The sequence below is a fragment of the Myiozetetes cayanensis genome, unplaced genomic scaffold, assembly GCF_022539395.1.
Source record: "Myiozetetes cayanensis isolate MyiCay16 unplaced genomic scaffold, myiCay2020 scf1, whole genome shotgun sequence".
In the NCBI taxonomy this organism is placed as follows: Eukaryota; Metazoa; Chordata; class Aves; order Passeriformes; family Tyrannidae; genus Myiozetetes; species Myiozetetes cayanensis.
The window spans coordinates 124,090,356-124,105,420 of record NW_026086604.1 but is presented as its reverse complement, the minus strand read 5'-3'; the positions used below and the strand labels follow the sequence as shown (position 1 = coordinate 124,105,420).

Below are 15,065 nucleotides of genomic sequence, written 5' to 3'. Positions count from 1 at the left end.
TCCTAAAAGGGAGAGGAACAGATGCAAGATTTGGAATCTGGCATGAAATTCCACTTCTGTACTAAGCATTAAATGAAATTTGACTGTAAGGGCTCTTGCAATGGTACATTTATCTGTATAATCAGAATTAGCAACGAGGAAATGGAAAATACACTGACAAACATTTCAAAAAGACTTTCAAGTTCTTGTATCAGTGCAAGTTAAAGGAAAGAGTTTGTGATAAAGATGCAGCTGCTTGTAGCTTCTTTAAGAGGAGCTTTAGAGTAAAAGTAGTTCTCCTGGTCTTGCATTGCCACCTAGAGCACGGTGCCGTGTACTGCTTGGGGAAGGAAACCGTCAAACGTCGCTCTTTACACTGGACAAAGTAGGGTGGAGAGCTGCTTCCAGTTAATTGATGTCGGTTTGGCTTACATTGTAATGGTTTGTCCCTTCATAGCCTACAGTTTTTAATGGAACAGATCAGCAGAGATTCCGTTGTAGCACTTTGGTGAGCTTTGACAGTAAGAATTACTGGAGATGCACATTAAAAGGTACAACTGTCGGCTTGCCAGTGGTCCCAGAGGGGGCGTTTTCTCGATGGCTGCTTCAGAATACTTCATGAAACAAATGTCAAACATAGTGACAAGGCTGTCACTATGAAAATGATCCATGTAGCAAGGGTCTCCTTTTCCTTGGAAACAAGCATCTGCCTTATCACTGCAGAACTGCAGTGACAGAAAACTGTCATCCATCACAAGAAATTTATATTTGCTTCTAATATCCATTGGTAAAGAACTGTTCCATTTGTACTCTGCATTCTTGCACCACTCTTCATTATAAGGCTTGTCAGTAAGGCATTTGAAAAAGATAGCATGGACTTTGGAAGAAAAATACCTTCTGAATATTGATGCTGGATGCTTACCTTTTCCCCATTTAACAGAGAGACTACTTTAACCCCCAATTTTTGCCTGACACTAATTTTCCTCCAAGTTTGGTCTATGAATTTGGAAAGCTAGACTTTATATACACAACCAAAAACTCTCATAGTTAATAAATTTCTTTTTACCATATATATTTTTTAAGAATATTGAAAGTATTTTTACCTGCTTCCAACTGGTGTTTTCCTAGATAGATTCTGTGAGGCACGAGATGAAATACCTTGGATGGACACCCTCACTGGAGCTTAGTATGTTAGTCATATTACAACTCTTTTGGGTTAAGATACTACAGAAAGTAATAGTATCAGAATTAGTCTTGAGTGTTATTGAGATTTTATTTCTAAATTATATGATAGCATAGAGAACCCTTTAGCCATTCCTCATTATAGCAGGACATTTTTGTGTTTTGCGTGTTTTCTTATTATTCAGATGATCCTTGACATCATCTTGTAATATATAGCTGTTTATTAAGTTTACAGCTATTTATTAAGTTTGCATTTGTTTATTAAGTATACATTTGTAACGCAGTTCTAGAAATTACAGGTATGGTGTAATGGACAAATATGTGAATTGGTGCATTTCATAGCACAGTTAATTGAGGTGCGATCTGTTCTACATGCAAAATAGTGTCAGATTTCCTGTAGAACTAAGAATTGTCTTATTCACTATCATCTTCTAGATTTCATGTCATTAAGTAATGGAGTAAAAAGGAGTTCTCAGACATTCTGAATGAGATTGATTAGAGGGACAAAAAGAGAAAGGGACATTCAAATGCCTGTTTCTTGCTTTTTTTCATTTTTCATTCCAGAATTTGTCTACAGGGAAATATTCTGGAATAATTACTCAAAATTATCTTTACTTATCAGACCCATTATTCTCTGGTCAGAGCAATATTTGTAGTTGACTTTAAACATGCTTTCGAAGGGGATGAACTTATGTGACAGTCTCTCTCAACTGTCAACTAAAAACTTTCAGGAATAGGATCTTAAAAGTCAGATTCTTACCTTTGGTTTTGGCAGCTAAAGATATCTAAATATCAAAGTGTTCTCATTAACTCAGCAAAACTATTGAATGCTCAGTACTTAATGGTTCACAACACTTATGTGGGTAGCAGATTGCAGGGTCTTGGTTCTAAATTCTTGGCCCCGTTCTGTTGCTGTGACCCGTAAATGTGCAGAAACCAAGTACAGACTAAGCAGTTTGAAGGAAGAGATATCCACAGGGCATTGGGAGACATCTATAGAGCACCCAAAGAATCCAGTGCCTTTCCAAAAGGAGGAATGCCAGGGCAAAGGATGTAGGAAAACTGATGTGGAAGGTCCATCACTCCATCAGCATCAGATAAGGATGCAGATGAGGTGTCCAGTCTTCAGTAGCTTAAGGAGCTCCTGAGCTGACATTTCAGTTCAGTGTTGAGTTTAACAGCACTTTGTAATGCCCTTTGTACTTTTCTTTATCACTGTTGGTTTTGTAAATCTGGAATAATGTCAATTCCAGGCTAGTAAACTTTATTCATTTCAATATAAAAATAATCTTCGGGCTGTTAAGTGTGCTTGTTCAGAGGAATAGTACAGTCCTGAGGGATTCACTTCCCTTGGCTACTCCTACAAGTCACCAGTTCTGTGCTGAGGCATCTTCTAGGTGAGTGTATTCACTGTATAATATTTGAGTCTATGGTTGCCTGCAGTCAGAAAAGATACCAAGGCAAGTTTGATTTTTGGCATCTGATGGCAAGAACTACTTTGAAAGTTTGATTTGTGACATCTGCTAGCAAAAACTACTTTAATTTTAGGATTTTTAGAATGGAAGCATTAGATGTTAGAGTCATAGGCATCTGGAAGCAAAATAAATGACAATATAAAATAGAGATGTGAGGTATTAATAGAAATAATGTGAACTGAATTTCTGTTAACAGAAACCAGAATTCAGTAGTTCCTCTGCTTTGCAGCCACTGGTAATAGAAATTTTACACACTGCCATCATGGATGTTTTTTTACAGATAACATGAAAATAAAAAGGTTTTCCTTTGCTATCCATCAGAATTAAAAGAATTATAATGATAATGATAGGTGGTAATTACTAAAACAAATATATTAAATATATTTAATCTGCAGTCTGTTTGGCATAATTTCTGTATAATTAGGCTATGTAGGCTATGTAGCTGAAAATTCAAACATTATTAATGACATTGGAAACTCCAACCATTTCAGTAATCTATGTGCAATCATTGGGCTGCCTCTTGGGCTACTAAAAAAAAAGAAAAGATAAAACATTTCATAGAAATTTGTCATTGTCAGCAAACTGAAAGAATAGTGAGTCTTTACATCTCGTGGTATGGTTAATATGCGCTCTAAATTGCCAGTTCAGACCTTTCCCAAGCACACTGGCAATGATATTTTGCTTCTTATAATTTATAGAAGTTAATGTCTCAAATTTTTATGACAATTTTCCATCATTAGTAAGTTTGCCATTCCAAGGCCTCCTGCTGTCACTTGTTTTCTGGCAGAAAGCTGCATGAGTGCCAAAACTGGTGGTTCATACTTTCCAGTGTCCCCTGAAAATCCTTTTTGCCATCTTGACTTTTGTTCATGTGACTGTGCACAGGTCTGGGAACTGATCTGGCTTAAGGTGTATCTGACAAAGTTTTCTCCCTGTGATCTTCATACTGTGAGAAAGATCAAACACCATTACTCTGCGCTTTGCACAGCAGTCACTTCTGCTCAGAGATACCGCACTTCGATTGCTGTATCAAAATGAGATGTGAGTTTCTCTTCTTGGAAAATAGAGATGAAGTAAAACCACCTGTTAAAAATTAGGATGTCCGAGGTGCAGCACGGTTTAGTGCAATGCTAGTCAGAAAGTTTTTGGGCATAAAAATACAAAAATGACAAAGTATCAGTCAAGTACCTGGATGACTTGTGTGTGGAAATCTGCCCACATAAATCAAATTTATGCCCTGCCGGTAGATTTTACCTGTTTGAATATGTTTTACTTGGTTTAAGCAACAGGAGACCAGCAAAGGAAAGAGTATCAGTTCTGCAAAATATATACCGAAGCAGATGCTTCCATTTTGAGCATTCACACTGAGCAACTCCTGGAGTTGCCATCACCGCTCAGCCATCATTTCTGCATCTCAGATGCGCTGATCACTGCAGCTGCTGCTGTAACATAGGAAATCTGCCAGAGCACAAGCATGACCTTCAGAATTAAAACATTTCAAGCCTACACAAAGCCAGAAGATTCTGTTAAAAAAAACCCTCTTTCACTGGATGAAACCTTTTTTGTCCTCGAAAAATAGGCTCAGGAAGCTGATGTTCAATATTGAACCTAATGTGCCTTCACTCTCTTGTGGAGGTAGGGCTCTGTTGTCTTTGAAATTTCTGCATGCTCTGGGTGTTAGGAGAGGAAGCCCTAAGCATTATGTCAAGTGTTCTGGGAAAAAAATGATAGTATAGGGTTTATATTCCCTGTATGAGGGAGCCCAAGTCAGGACATTGGAATAATATTGTGTTCTAGGGATGTGGGTTAGTTGGCATTGAGGTCAGTTGGAATACAACTTCTGTAGGTAGGGACCTTCAGAAACATGCAGATTTGCTATTCTTTTATTAAGAAGTTCTTTGTTAAATAACCTGCTGTTTTTCTATAGCAGCCAAAAGTTTCTGTGGGTGGTTTTTTAATTCCATTTATTCTTATGGCTAAGCTTAGTTACACCTCGCTCCTTTATCGTTTCCCATTCTGCCCTGCCTGTGTTTTCTTTTGAAGTTTGACCTCTGCATGTGTACTATACATTACACTCTCTTGAATATATTCTACACTTCTACACTTCTAATTTCAATGAATCAGGGGTGTTTGGTTTCACACACATGCACAGACTTGTTTCTCACCTAAACCAGAAGAGCTGCAGGGCTCACTATATGTTTTAAAGGTAATTGAAGAGATGACAGTCCAGAAAGATAAGAAAAAATGCTTTTAGCCTTTAGTGGTCAGTCACGTAAATATTTCTCACTGCCTAGCCTGTCCTCCAGAAGGGGGAGGATTTAGAGGCAGAATGGTTTAGAGTGTGTGCTTCTTTAATAGAATAACTAGCTTTTCCATTTTATTTTAGTTCTGTGTAACATATTACAAGACCACTTTTTTTAAATGAGATATTCCGTTGCTCTTCTATTTTGTGCTGCCCATGTGATCTTCCAAAATGTTTTCTACCTCTAAAACTTTATTATAGTCGTTCCTACAAAGCATGCTTTAATGCTTTTTAAAGGACTAGGATGCAAAAAGATATTTTCCTACAAGAATGAAGATGCTGTTTTAAATCAGGATACTACATCCTGGGTTCCTGGGTCCACCTAATGTCCCTGGTGTTTCCTTTCTCTCAGCTTTTGACTTGTGATGAGTGGTGTTATGGCAGCCAGGATGCTTCTTCATTCCCAAATTTCAGTTCTTTTCTTGTTTGTGTTATTGAAACATGGAAGATTCTCTGTAAATTGAATTAAAATGCAGGCAGGAAAACTGGACATACTTTGAAATTGTGATAAGGACTCTTCATGATGCAGTAGGTTGCAAGTTACCTTATAAAACTGTTTTCTCAGTCTTCCATAATTTATACTTTGGAGGTCATGATTTTGTACTGGACACAAAACAGTATCCATTCCTATGGAAACAGGCATTATGATGTCACTTCATTTTTCCAGTGAGATCCAGAGGAACCTGTAGTGAATTATGAGCCCTACTCTTGGAGCTGAAGCTGTAGAATATTGTAAGCCTGCTGCTGCCTGACATGCTCATGTTTCCTATTTTAGACCTGACTGATCTTCAGATAACATATGGTGGTACAAGTAATTGGAAAATTGGCAGACCTGTCAAGAAAATATGCTAGATGGGACAAAAATACGATGTTGCAGCACATAAAGTGTCTCTGAAGTTAAATTTATTGTCCTTTATCAAATGGTGAAGTAAACGTATCTGGTCTCAAAAAAATGAAACATTTTTCAATGGCAGATGCTTTTCAGAAGTAATTTTTAGTACAATGATGAAAGTTCTTGCATTCAAAAGTAATTTAGTGGAAACCTCTGGTCAAGAACAAAGGAAAGGTGTATGATACTGTCTGCTGCAGACGTTTGAAAATCTTGTCATCTGTGTGTGGTTTAGTAATTTCTTTATGTAACCATCCAGTAAATGGTCAGTAAAATATTTACTCATTAAATTATTCTTCTGCTATAAATGTAGGTGATTAGACTTGTTTAAACTCCTTATCATTTTTATTTCAACTCTTGAGCAAAATCAGTCACTTGAATTAATGACTCCTTTTGCTCATTTGTATGCTTGTTGGTCAGGCAAAAGATGGCAAAAGTCTCTACAGAATTCTATACATCTGCATAAGTAGAAAAGGTGTACTTCTTCAGTAAGTTGATTAATGTTCATGTTTTCATTTTCTTTTACAGGAAGATGAAAATGAAGCTGAAGCAGAAAATCCATCTCAGGAGCTGAATTTGGAACAGAAAAAATCAAAAAAATAGGAGATTGCTGTCTTGTTTGAAATATTTGCAACTTGTGTAACAGTGATTATAGTTTCTCATTGTAAAATTAACAAAAAAAGTTCTCAATAAAGTAATTGAAAATTAAATTCATGGTTCACTGGGGAATCAATTAAGTAGCTCCTGGTGATATTTTTGATTGCATTAAAAGCTGAATTATCAGAACTGAGTACCATACCAATAAAATTCTGAAAGCTTTTTGAACACGTTATGGAAAGCTGATGGGTTATTCATCACTAATAGCATTTACTCAGAAAACAGGGCAATTTTATATTTTAGTCTACAAAGAAATGTTATCCTTAAAGGATAGTTATAACTCAGGCATATCTTGGTATTTCTGAGCAAGAGCTTTGATTCTTAAAAGTTAAGTATGTTCTACTAAATGAGTTCTGAAATTTCTTCTGATCAGTGATTAAAATAAATGTTTCTGAGGACTAGGTGGAGGCAAGAATTTTTTTATCTGTATAGTATGTTTTCAGAAATAATGAGTTTTACATTTGTATCATGGGATTTTTAGTTGGTTTCTTGTTGCATTATAAGTTTCTTTATGTAAACCTTTTCCATCTTTACGTGACCATTGTCTTTTAATGAATATCAAGCTTTCATCTTGATTAGACCATCTAACCCAGGTCTAATTCCTTCGTGCTAGTCTTTCCATTCCAAAATTAAATAATTTCTCTCTGTGTCATTAGATCTTCAAGTGAGTAATAAATATCTAAAATAACTTTTCTTCCTATAGTCCTAATTTTGTTTTGCAATTTACCTCTGCTTTTTAGCCTGTGCAGGTCACTTAATGGGAAGGTTAGTACAAGAAAATCAGAGGTAGGTTTATAGCGCAGTAGTTTCAAGGTTTGAAACAAAGAAACAAAAAATCTCACTGATTGTTTTAGGATTGAGACAACACTCACTGGCGCCCTTGAGTGCAGTTTATCGTGCTCTAGAAGAAATTATTTATATCTAATTGAAAAAGTTCACCTCTTTTCCCACTCTTCTATATTTTTACTGTTATTCTGTCTATTGAGTGTTAGATTGTAAATAGTACTCATCCTCAATTTTATCCTGTCTGTGTAAACTATAGTTTCAGATATTTTAAAAACAACACACCTGTGCTAAAGCAATATCTTTTATAAATTCTTTTCTGGTTCATGAGGTTCAAATGTGTGTAGTTCATGGACAAATTTCAATCACAATTACTCTACAGGAGTTTAATAACACTAGATCTCATTTTAATGAATGCAGCTATCATGTAAATTAGCATATAAAATAACTTCAGCATTGGTCTGTTTGGTGCAGATCAGCTACTGTAACCATGTCAGAAAGGAGGGGGAATATGATTTTGTCTTCACTGCAGTAGAAGAGACAGATTTTGGAAAGACAGAAACTGAGTTTTACCCTGAAAGACCTTAGGGACCATTCTCTGTGCAGCAGTGTGAAGGATCACAGGGTAGATGAGAACAAAGGGAATGCTTTTTTTTTTTTCAGACTAACCCAGAAAGCCACAGTCAGTTCTCAGAGCTTAGTTCTCAACAGCATCTGAAGAAGGGGCAGGGTTTCCATTGGAACAGGCTGAAAGGCCTCTGAATTTTTAAGAACAGAGCTAGTAACTTATAAAAAAGGTGAGACAATGAAGTTTTACATGGGACTTACACAAGGGTAGCGTAATGGCAGGGGGATTTATTGACTGGGATGGATTATGGCCATGTCTGCCTGCTCCCATCTCCAGTGCACTTGATGTTTGGATTTAGCCATGCAAATTACCCCGTCTGAAATTAATAGACAGAGTCTCATTTGTGCAAAATAATCTATTTCATTTCAGTCCATGGCAGCATGTTTGTCCTTTTGCTGTGAGTTTGTGCTCTTTGACAGCCCAGGACTTGTACGGGTGTGTCAGAAGAGAAGGGTGGTCATTCAGTGTTCAGGTTTTGTATGACAATATATTACTTGGCTCTTGAACACCTGAGTGAGAAAAATAGTTCAGACTTCGAATGAAAGGTACAGAACTTTTCATTTACTGCATAATGCTGATCACCTTAAAAGAAGTATTTCTGTATCTTTACTAAATTCTTCAAAAATTTAGTGTAAAAATATAATTACATAAATCATACTTTTAGGTAACTTCTTTTTCAGAAATCCAATGTATGTCACTAAAAGTCTGCAGTCAGTGCTGTTAACCTGTCCCTTGGTTATTTACTTCAAAATTCAAGGACCAGAATTTAGACATTTTCGCTGCAAAATAATAATAACCAGTACTCTTATCGTAATCATCTGGGGTGGAGATGAAGTGAAACCAATGTGACTGAATCAAAATGCATTCCTAACTTCATCCCTTCCAGAAAAATGTAGGAGACTCTATTTTAATGACTTGTTTGGAGACATTTTTACTAAATAGAGAGGTGTTTATCTGATAAAGATCAAATGGATCAGATGAAGACTATATAAAATAGGTGACTTTATTTCCTTTATTTGGATTCTGATCTAGCTAAAATTTGCAGCTGAATTGATTTCTTGCGCATTTTTGAGTTTTCAGACTACCATTATGATTATGTTTTTGTCATATATTTTTTCATCACTGTCCTGAGATTTTTTTTTATAAATGCACTGTGTAAAGCAGATGGCTGCAACACTCCTGTATGACTATGACATGATACTTCTGAGTGTTACTGCTCATCAGAGCTAAAACGAAAACCTGATGCAGAATATTGTGACTTTAATTAAAGGTGGGTCCATGCTGCAGTCAAATACAAGTCAGCTTGGATACTGTGAACAGCTCCTGCAGAATGAAGTTCAACGCTTATCTGAATAAACTAAAAGCTAACTTAGAGGTGGGATGAACAAAAGCTGAGACAGCTTTAATTCAGCTGATTACAGAAACTGTTATGGAGCAGTATATTCTTTGTATGCAAACACACACAGACACCTCTATGTACATGTGTGCAAGCAGCCAGTTATAATGTCCTTTTTATTTGATTCTCTTTCCCTCTGATGTTATTTAATAATGAGTCACATGCTGATCTGAAAATCTGGGTGGAATACTACTTACTTCCCACTGCATCCCTCTCATGCGTGACAGTGGTGGTGCTCCCCAGTTGGGAATTGCAGTTTTCTGGATTGCACCAGTGATAGCTATTTTAGGGTGGCTTAGGAGATAATTATGTTTTTGATGCTTGAGAAGAAGCTATCATTTTGTTCATATTAGAGCAAATTCCCTGCTTTTTGTGCAGTTAATGGTGAATTACTGTTGGGTTTTGTTCAGTCCTCCATGTTTACTCTTTTCCCTCCTGTGGTACAGTGGGTTATAGAGAATTTTTTGGACTCCCAGCACTGTTTTATATTACAGACAACAACTTCATCCTCAGAGAAGAGCAAATTTCTCTATTACTATAATTTTTGTTCTTAGAAAATAATGTCTGACCTTTTGACTGCATCATATAGGGATCAACAATTTGAGGTGTGAAAGTTCTTGTCAATCACTCACAGAGTAATGTTTCTGATTTATGAGTGTGGATTATGTTGTATTGTAGACTTATGGGAAATACTTTGCTGTTAGATGATTTTCCTTAGTGTATTACCTAATTGTTGTTGTCATGCAAGGATTCTTGTTCTGAATGCTACATTCCTACATTAAAGATAGGGCTAAATGATTGGCATGAGCTAAAAAAGCAAAGCTACTTTTGACATGGGCACTGTAATTTCCTGTTTGTGACTCCACAGGCATTGAAATTGTTGGATCTAAAATGTGGTGCAGTCATAAGAATTCTGAACAAAAGCAGATGTATCTTGGTATTTTAATCGCAGCATATATGGAACTTCTTATGGCTAAATGAGAATCCACAGTATTTTTGTTTTTTCTTAGTGATACACTGAAGTGTATTGCTACACTGGACATTTGGTGCTGATTTATAGTTTTTCTCCTGAACAACACTAGACGTAGTGCATTTTATGCACTAAGTGTCACATGCAGTGGCTAATCCTAACACAATAATCATTTTCTGCTCATTAGAAAGCATTTGTATACCTTTAAATTAAGAAAACTATTTAAAACAATTATTACTTCTCAGGAGCTTCAGTACTTGCACAGTAGGAATTTTTAAAGGGAGAGAACCACACTGACAGAGAAGTATCTCACTTCAGTGCTTCTCTGTTATTGCAGTCCCGTAAGCCGCCTACCTCTTAGGTGGTTGCTCTGCATCACACTACAGAAACTAACTCTCCCTGACATTAGGCTGGATAGGTTTTACTCTGGTTTTACTCTGAGAAGTGAAGATTGATTAGAAACTGACTCTATTTCACATGACCTAAAGAAAACAATTTTTACAATGAGTAAATGAATTCTATCACCTATCTAAGGCTATGGAGCGAAATCATAGCAGGTAATAAATGTTTCCCCACCGTGAATTCAGTGTGGATTTCGCAACGATGTTATCTGGGGGAGAAGTGAAATGCTGAAGGCAACAGCATGAAAATGCATGGAGCTATGGCATAATTCTGATTTGTTTGGAAGAACTATTAATTTCCTTGTTACAAAGCCAAGTAAGAGCAACCCTTTAAAACTGTTGAACCATGAAAGCCATTTCCTTAAGGGTTTTAAATTTGGGAACAGAGTCATGAAATTTGTAGCTTTGATGAGATATTCTTTGCCTGCAGTCAGAGTAAGAGCCAGATCATTGGTTTCCCAGCATGACACCTATGTATTCTTGTGTGCACTAGATATCATTAGGCTCATAATAACACAACTATCATCACATTAACGTCTGAAAGGTTCAGTTTTGATGCTTGGTTTAAGTCTCATTTATACCTACAGCATACTAAACAGCTGCATAAAAGGGAAAGCTATACCATACCTATATTGTGCTATTGTTATGCACTTTAACCAAAAATACAGTCATTTTATGCCTGATCAGATTTTTATTATATTTTTTTTCTTGCCAAGTCATGTTGTTTTGAAAGAGCTGCAGCAATGGACCAATAGCATACAGTGAATGCAGTAGGAGATAATGGTACAGTGAGACCAGTTTTTTCTGGTTCATACCAGTAAGGACAAAAATGAACATCATATACGTATTGACCTAATAACTGTAATTTTTAGTATATTATTGGAAGTTTATGTACTATGTCTGCCATCTTATGGTAGAAGGGAAGCGTGTCAGAACAAACTGACTGCTTATATTCTTTCAGGTAAAGTAGTGCAGACTATTGCATTCTAGCAAGGCACCAGCTTTTGGAAGTCACACAGAGAAGGAAATACTGCTGAAAATAATTAGCATTCTCACTGCTTTGCTATATACTTCTATGAGGTGCTATAGGAAAAATGAAGTATATCACTTTATAGCATAAACTTGCCACCAGGTTTTACAGTGAATATATCTTACCATTTGTATCAAATGAAATTTGCAGAGAAAGAAACTAAGAAAAATCAGTTTTTATTCTGCCCTGTAACTGAACAGTTGGAGGGAGTTTGGGAGCTTGTTCTTATGATAGAGAGAAGAAACTTGGAGAAGCAGCAGTATAGCAAGTCTAGTAACTTGTGGCTTATAGGCAAATTGCTTACTACTGTGATCTGAAAAGTTTTCCCCAGATCAGTGTCAGAGCTTTCATTTGTGTGTGTGGGAGGTGATACCTGCAGGAGTTCTGGCAAGAGGTAGTCTGCAAGCTAGAGCTGTGAGTCAAAACCAGCCAATTCCAATGACTTGGAATGAAAAAAATACAAAGACGACTCAAATCATCAGTAATTTGTGAAGGTTTCATCCTTAGAAGTTGCAAATGCTACATGAGACAATATTCAGCAAGCGCTTTAAACCCTTGTGGAATAAGAAACACTAATTAGCAACCTAGGAGATGGGATTTATAAAAGATAGACTGTAACAATAATGTTACCCACAAGAAAGATTTTGGGATGTTTTCATTTTAATTGTTGAAATGCCTACTAGTTAGTTTAAGGATCACTGTTTCAGTCACCAATATCTGAATACTTTTGACTCAACCAACACTGGACTGTTTTATTAACATTTTGCTATGAAAAATATACTATGAAATAACCTTTTTTTCTTAAATATTTTAATAATCAGTTGAAAATTTTATGTCTTTATATCTTCAGACATCAAACTCTTTCAAATATTGAATTTTCTGCAATATTATGAAATGTTTAGTCCCTGAAGAGGAATGCAATATTCACTCTTAATTGCAAATGTAAAGCCAAGGAACTAGGTTGAAAATGCCCCCTTTCACCCTTATTTGTTCCACAAAAGTATCCTGACCCTTCTTAAATCCAAGCATAATGCAGGTAATACATGGCATTCTAAAACCACCCTTTAAACTGCACTGCTTAAATTATGGAATTGTCTTTAATTGTTAAGCAGCTTGCCTATTTAAATATTCTCTTTTGCTGTGAAGTCACATGAAGCCATCCTTAAGATTTGGACTTGAAACAAAACTGAGACTACCTTTTCTTCCTTGTAGATAAAACCTTTTTAGACCTGCCAAGGGAATTGTCACCTTTCAGAGATGTCAGCATGATGGGAACCAGCAGGGTGAGGCTGCTGCCAGCAGTGGGACTGCAGGACAGGCAAAAGACTTCCATTCCCCAAAGCTTTGTTTTCATTACAGATGGCAACAGTCTGAAAAGCCAGGGACAAGAAGAGGTATAGCTTGGATCATGTGTTTTAGCACATCCTTACGTAGTCTTCTGTATTTTTTTGTCTTTGTTGAGAAAGAAGTAGAAGACTGCATTGCTGAATGCTTAGGTTATTTTGTAAGCCACGCTGGAGCAAAAATTGCAGACCTAGCCTCAGTGAATACTTCTTGGGTCCAAGCAGTTACACAGTTTTTTCTGACCAGCTTGCAATTTTTCATAAGTTATCCCCACCAAATTATTCATAATGAAGAGACTTTCAGAGTCAGGCCTGTTATCTTTTCCTCTCTTCTTCAGGGATGGAATTCGGTGTAACATTAGACCCTAAAACTGATTGGAGTGTCAGTTAAAGATAATGTCTCACTAAAGAAGAAAAATGCACAAAGCTCTCGATCTACTTGTTGGTCTCTGGTATCAGTTTAAATACAAATTTATGAACAACCACCCTGCCTCTTCCCTATAGCCTGAGACAGACCTTTTCACAAAGACTTCCTCTTGCCTGGGCATACTGTTACTGCTGAAATCATGCAGGCTCACTTGATTTAGGTTCGCTTGTTACAAAAGACAACAGTTCAAGTGTTTTCTGAGAGGACGTCAAGGCTGAATCACTCCAGTGAGTGTCAGCCTTGGGAGACACAAACCTTATGACAACAAAAATCACTGTTTTACTGGATGGATAATTACTAGATAATTTTTCCAAGTTATCAATTGCCTTATATTCTTGTTTTAGCACTTAATCTTGGGTAGAAGCTTTTAGATGATTTTAGAAGTAAATATTTATTACACACAAGTGAAGTGTCTAATTGGTGATTTTTATACAGATTCACGGCCTATTCCCTTTGTGGCTTTATTCACAGGAAATGAGATCTTTTTATCATAGCCATTTGCCATTACTGAGGGGAGTTAGTAATTATAGTTATATCTCAACATGTACCTGGAGCCCAAATTCTCGGGAATAGTAAAAATGAAAGATAACAAATTGGTCTTTTTTCTAGTCTGAGTTAACGCTGAGTACCTAGGGAGGATTTGGCTGTAGCCTGTAGGATGTTTCCTGATTAGTTTTCTTTGTTTGGTGGAAGTACCTTACAAAGCCTTAAAAATGTTCACAATTAGGTCTAAAAGGTTATTGCAAAGGAAATTGCACAAACCTGAGAATTGCATGAACCCTTCAATGGAATGAAGGATTCTAATAAACTAGTTATAGCGGTGACCATTTAACTTAGAGAAATGATCAAGACATGTATTTTTTAATCTTAGTATTTTATTTTTAGTATTTTGACTGTTAGCATGAGATCAAGTGACATATCAAATTTTAATATCAAGGCTCACTATTAACTATGTTAATATTTGACATTTTATTTAAAATTTTGATGCCTAAGAATCCTCAAACACAGATAAGTTGTGGAAGGGAAAAAATACAACTGCTATCTTCCCATCATTCATTTTATGTTGAACAAACAGATCTATGGAGTGTGAATAGTTTACCTTTAGAGTCATCTGAGACTGCAAAGGAAAACAAATGTATCTTGGACATGATGTTATAGAAATGGAAAAAATGCACTTATTTTCAAACCTAGTTTAGACAAGTAGACTTCTGCGTTTACCACAAATGATAAAAATAGAAGAGTAATAGTTGATATGCATCAAGGTTCTGCCTCTAGCATTGATAGGAATATCAGATATACCATTCACATGTAGACATTCAGTTCAGCGGACAGAAGAGTGGTGTTTTTCAAATATTAAAGTACATACCATTTATAAAGCATGTGCAGTGAGAGAATTATAGATCTTTGACACCACTAAAGCTTTGCTATTTTTGAAATCTCACAGGAGCAAATCAGAAGGAACAAACATTCAAGCATACCAGTAGAAATACCACTGCACGTCGTGATCATGGCCCCTGAAAATGGAACAGTCAATTTGCTATGTTGCCCAAGATGGCAGTGAAGAGTTAGAGAGTTGCAGCATCTAGCAGCAGTTTTACTATCA

The 15,065-nt window shown here is 36.3% G+C and overlaps 1 protein-coding gene across 3 annotated transcripts in view; it reads left to right on the top strand.

Moving 5' to 3' along the window:
• Positions 1–6,537, top strand: part of PHF14 (PHD finger protein 14) — a 158,055-nt gene extending 151,518 nt beyond the window's left edge. For all 3 annotated transcript variants that reach the window (XM_050332587.1, XM_050332579.1, XM_050332580.1), the window contains one exon: positions 6,356–6,537. In XM_050332587.1, coding sequence (XP_050188544.1) covers positions 6,356–6,430 — 75 coding nt within the window. In that variant the 3' untranslated portion in view covers positions 6,431–6,537. The remainder of the gene's footprint in view (positions 1–6,355) is intronic.
• The last annotated feature ends 8,528 nt before the right edge of the window (positions 6,538–15,065 follow it).